The following is a 5121-nucleotide window of genomic DNA, read 5'->3' as shown; positions in this document are numbered from 1 at the left end:
TGAAAACAACTTTTACTTTCACAGCTTTGGATATATATTTTACTTTTTCAGTTTTTGGTTTTAAAAGAAAAAAAGAACATAGTCTCAACTAAATATCTTTGAAGTACAATTTTAAACTCAAATAAAAGTCACAATTATCGCATTATTGTTGTGAAAATGTACATTGTACTACACACCAAACTTCAACCCAAAAACAAAACCCTTATAAATATACACACAACAACAACAACAGCTACAACAAAAATCTTCACAACTTACGTTAAGAATATCTCTAAACAATGAACGGCATGAGCGGATCTTCTCAGCCAGCTTCAGCACCTTCACCATCATCGCTCTTCCAACATCGCCGTCGTCATCACGGTGGCATGATGCACATGACGTTCTTTTGGGGGAAAAACACGGAGGTTCTGTTCGACGGCTGGCCAGGGACCAATTTGAAAATGTATTGGGCCTGTCTCGCCGCCATTTTTGCTCTTTCCGCTGTCCCAGAGTGGCTATCACAGTGCGGTTTCATGAAATCTGGTCCGGCTAGCATTGGCGGAAGGCTAGTCCAGTCGGTGGTTTATACCGTGAGGGCTGGTTTGTCTTATTTGGTCATGTTGGCTGTGATGTCGTTCAATGGAGGAGTCTTCTTAGCTGCAATGGCTGGTTTTGGATTAGGGTTTATGATATTTGGAAGTAGGGCTTTAGGGACACTAGCAGTAACAGTCACACCGAGGTTCAATCACATTGTTGATTTCCTTTTCTTTCTTTTTTTTTTTAACATCTGAGTATGATGTTTGTTGTCTTGATCGTTTTAATTATATTTTTGTTTCCCAATTGAAATAATAATAATATGAAAATAAAATCTATCACGTTTTTGGATTTAGTTTCAGTACGATTCGAACTTCTTAAATTTGTCATTTTATTTAACTGTTATGAATTGTTACGGTCAGTTCAAACTTATGAAGTTAGTATATCACATACGCTAATCTATCCGCATGATATATAAGTATCTTTGTTTGGTGGATCCGAAGAGGTCATTTCTCTGGATTTATATTTTGTTGTTTAATTTATTAAAGAACGATGTAATTGACGAATTCAGAGTTTAAGGAAGAAGTTGCGATTAGAAGGGACTCAAACAATTGATGCTACTCTTTGAAATGAAAAATTAAGTATTTATTCCTCTATATTTTCGGTTTTATATTCGTTTGTTTTTATTTTATCATATCCTAAATATCAAAATATATATATTAAGCAGATTTGTAGGTAAAACTGGTTTGGATAAAAGCGAGAAAGATTCAATGATCATTGGGGCTGTAGGAATATGGTTTGAGTCGTCAATTGCCATGGAAGAGGATAAAAGCATTTATAAGATATGGGATAATGGACGGCTTTGTGACATGGGATTACTCTTTTTTGCGATCGAGTGTTATATAAATATATTTTTGTTCTTTTCTACAAAGGTTATATACTCTTTGATGAGTGAACTCTTTTGGTTACACAACTTACCTACTAACGGCGCAATTAAGTTTTAGAGAAGATTGTCCTTCTGAATCTTGTGACTGAATAATTTTGATTGATAGTTAGGTTATGGAACTCCCAATCTCACTAGTTAAGGACCACACGATCATTACATAATCGAATACAAAACTTAATGTAGAACCAAAACGAAATGAAAAAAAAAAAAAAGAAGGTAAAACTTGTGGATATCAAATCATAAGTCTCATACCGTTTAAAATTTATTCCATACCGTTTCCACATTTACGCATATGCAAAACGTTGGGTTGCTGTCCACACTTTAGGATATAAAACGTGAAGTTCCTTCAAATTGTTGCGTGCAAAAACATCATAAAACCTCTGTTACAAAAAAAAACACAAGAAAAAATCTTATATCCTCATCTTACAACTATAAGCTTGTTTTTTTTTTTTTTTTTTTTTTATTAAAGGGTATTCAATTAATAATATATGCCCAATAGGCTATTTTCGGATTAGGCCTATACAAAATTCCCTAAGAACCCGACCCATATACATCAAATCAGACTAAACCATTGGGATACAAAACCGACCGGATTTACAGACCGAACTAAACCGGTCGCTGAAAATCCTAATCTACAAACGAAGAACTCGCTGTAGTCGCCGCCCAACAGATCTGCGGATACTTATCGGAATAGGACCTCCGGTAGACGTCGTTAGCCGAACGAAGATGGTAATCCAAGATCCGTTTCCATCCCGCCACCGTAGAGCTGTGTTGAGGAGGAGGAAGAAAACCGAGCTCGTCGTCGAGGAGGCTTCTTGCTCAGTCGTGAGAGAGAAAGATAGTAGGGAGTAGATGAAGAGACCTTCGACGGTGGCTTAGCTTCGCCGGATCGGAAACTACCTCCCCTATCGAGACCAATCCCGCGAAACCTCCATAATCTTTGGTCCCCAAATCTAACTATCTTCATCGCTCGTTCCTCGCCGTGAAACTCTTTCTTCCACTTTGCGTCGCTACACCGCCGATAGAGCTCTTACCATAGGAGTCTCGCAGATGCTTCTCCCTTCCACTGCTCCCTTGATCTTGATCCAATGGTGTTGCCGAGAAGATGCAGAGTCGCGGATGAAGAACCATGAGCTGTAGGGTCCTCATCGTCACCGGAATTGACTGAGGACCCGCCGTCGGCGCACGAGATTGTGATCAGAAGACTCTCGACTTTGAGAGAAAAATCGCCGCGAGTGAGACTCAGACGACTTCTCTCGACCTTCTCAACTTTTTCAACTACAAGCTTGTTTTGTTACCGAAATTCGCAGAAAAATTATTGTCATTACCTTTTTATCGGCATATGTATAACTCCCAGACCAAAATATAGACGAAAATAATTTAGTTTTTATATTCCTCGTTAAATTTTGAATTTAGAAGCTTATCTTACCTCAAAAAACTTCGGATAGTTGGAAAAAAAAAAAAAAACTTTGGATAGTTTCTCATCGGATTAGTAAAGAGAAATAAGCAAAATCAAAAAGCTACTGCGACATGCTTTAATGTAGTATGCAATACATGTGACTTTTTTCTGTCGTCTAGAGGCGATGCTATTAGTATTAATACATACAAGTATACAACCAAACAAATAAGGCTCGGTCAGAGTTTAATACTACTAAATACTTAATTTTGGTTCTACTAAGTTAGAGCGTTGTTGGAATTAGTTTTTTGGAATTAAACGTAAAATTAATTCAATTAGAAAACATTTTTACGATAAGTGCATCTTTTCAAAAAGAGAATTTTATTCTGAACTTAATAAAAAGATAAAGACAAAAGAATGAATCAATATTATCTTGAAGCAAACCATGTCACCATTCCTCTCTTGTATCTTCTATCCTCAACCGATTTGTTTGCTCATGTTTTGAGTCAGTTGTTGAGCTTGCGTTGAAAGTTTAACGTGTCTTTTTTCTGTTCCTTCCCCCTCAAATTATATGAAGTGTACTCTAGGAAACATATCGCACGAGTCATAGTTGAATCTTTCCTAGGGAAGTATCAACTATATATCCTATTCCACTGGCTTGTATTGTTTGGTGCAAGAAGATTAGATTGTTGCTGCAAATTTTTTCTGATATCTAGTTCAAATATGCTATAAGAAAAAGCAAACTATTTGCACAATTTAAATGTTAATATATATTACCCGTGAAGATATGCGTTAACCTAAACCTCAGAATTCGTCGGTGTAATTTTAAAAAAAAAAAGTTGAGAGAAAAATAGAAATTAAGATAAGTCACATGAGGGAGTGGAGCGATGTACACCACCGTCACTGGCTCACAACTAATGTCAGTAATGACAAAACGTGAGTGCACATGAACCTTATAAAGTGAAAGGTACGATGAATAAGTCAAAAACATTTTCGCAACAAACGAGAAGTCGGCGGATTTAAGACCACCCACGATGCCACGAGCTTATCATATCTTTTCACATTTACATGCATCTTAACGCGTTCTACTAAAATATTAAAATTTATATGAAATTATTCTCTTCATTCACAAAACCGTATCTTAGTCCTTTCACATCAAATCAATTTGTTTTATACATCAACTTGGTCAGTTCTATAATTATATCGAAGAAAGTTCAAAATACCAGACTGATAGCTATATTGTAAAATACGAAAGTCACGCATACGAAGTAACACATAAACGTAATAATCAAATAAAAGTCTTTTTTTTTTCTTTATTAAACTGGGGAGATGCATAATGCTTTTATTACACGAAGATTTGAATCTTACATAAAAAAAAGAAAAAACAAACCCTTTTTACAATAGACATGCGATATATATGAATATATATATATTGCACATTTTATTGTTCTTCTTATCACAAGAATTATTGATTTATCACAGTAATAAAAAAATCACCAAATTTTTAAAACCTATATATATCCAATAAAAAATAATGGTTTTTGAAAAAAATTTTATTTCTGTTTTATTTTGATATACTAGAAGATTTTCAATCCGAAGTCCCTACCTTATGAAAACCTATTACTGCAGCAACCAAGAAGCATGTGCCAATGTTTGATCAGTACGTCCACTCCTGTGGCAAATCCGCGTGTGGTTCTTGGTGGCTCTCGGCTGACATCTCCACCACATACGGTGATCCACTTTGTACCGGCCGAGATGATGAACTACTTTTGTTGTTTTTGTTCTTCATAGACACCAACAGAGCATCTATATGGTAAATTTCAAGAATCAAAAACCAAAATTTTTAAAGACAAATTTATTTAGCAGTGTCTAAAATGATGTAACCGATTTCGGAGTGAGCAGCTATATGCGTTAATGATCTTTTTCGCAAATCAACAATTTATCGATTACTTCGGTGAAAACTAACATCTAAGTAGTTCGAATTGTAGAAAAAATCAATATACTTTGAAAATTTAAACTTTTTTGTTTTTGTTTTTGGACAACAAGAAAATTTAAACCAAACTGTAAAATAAAACCTCTAAACCCAAAATCTGAAACTAACTCCGAAAACTTGAATTCTTAACTCCAAAATTTTAAGCCTATCTTAGCAAACTTTTATTTTTATTTAAAAAAACTATTTCCTACGCATCTCTTTTCTTTGTCAACCATCCCTTATTTTATCTATACATGTATAAACTCAGAAGAATACAAAAAAAAAAAAAAAAAA

At 34.9% G+C, this 5121-nt stretch overlaps 1 protein-coding gene and 1 pseudogene across 1 annotated transcript in view; one reads left to right on the top strand and one right to left on the bottom strand.

Moving 5' to 3' along the window:
- Nucleotides 246-811, top strand: LOC104762035 (annotated as a pseudogene).
- The window catches only part of LOC104762034, a 4623-nt gene continuing 3683 nt past the window's right edge, over nucleotides 4182-5121 (bottom strand). The window contains exon 5 of the mRNA XM_010485241.1: nucleotides 4182-4661. Within this exon, the coding sequence (XP_010483543.1) occupies nucleotides 4513-4661 (149 nt within the window). The 3' untranslated portion in view covers nucleotides 4182-4512. The remainder of the gene's footprint in view (nucleotides 4662-5121) is intronic.

Source organism: Camelina sativa, chromosome 18, assembly GCF_000633955.1.
Source record: "Camelina sativa cultivar DH55 chromosome 18, Cs, whole genome shotgun sequence".
In the NCBI taxonomy this organism is placed as follows: Eukaryota; Viridiplantae; Streptophyta; class Magnoliopsida; order Brassicales; family Brassicaceae; genus Camelina; species Camelina sativa.
Note: the sequence above shows the minus strand (reverse complement) of the source record. Positions and strands in the feature narration are given on the sequence as shown.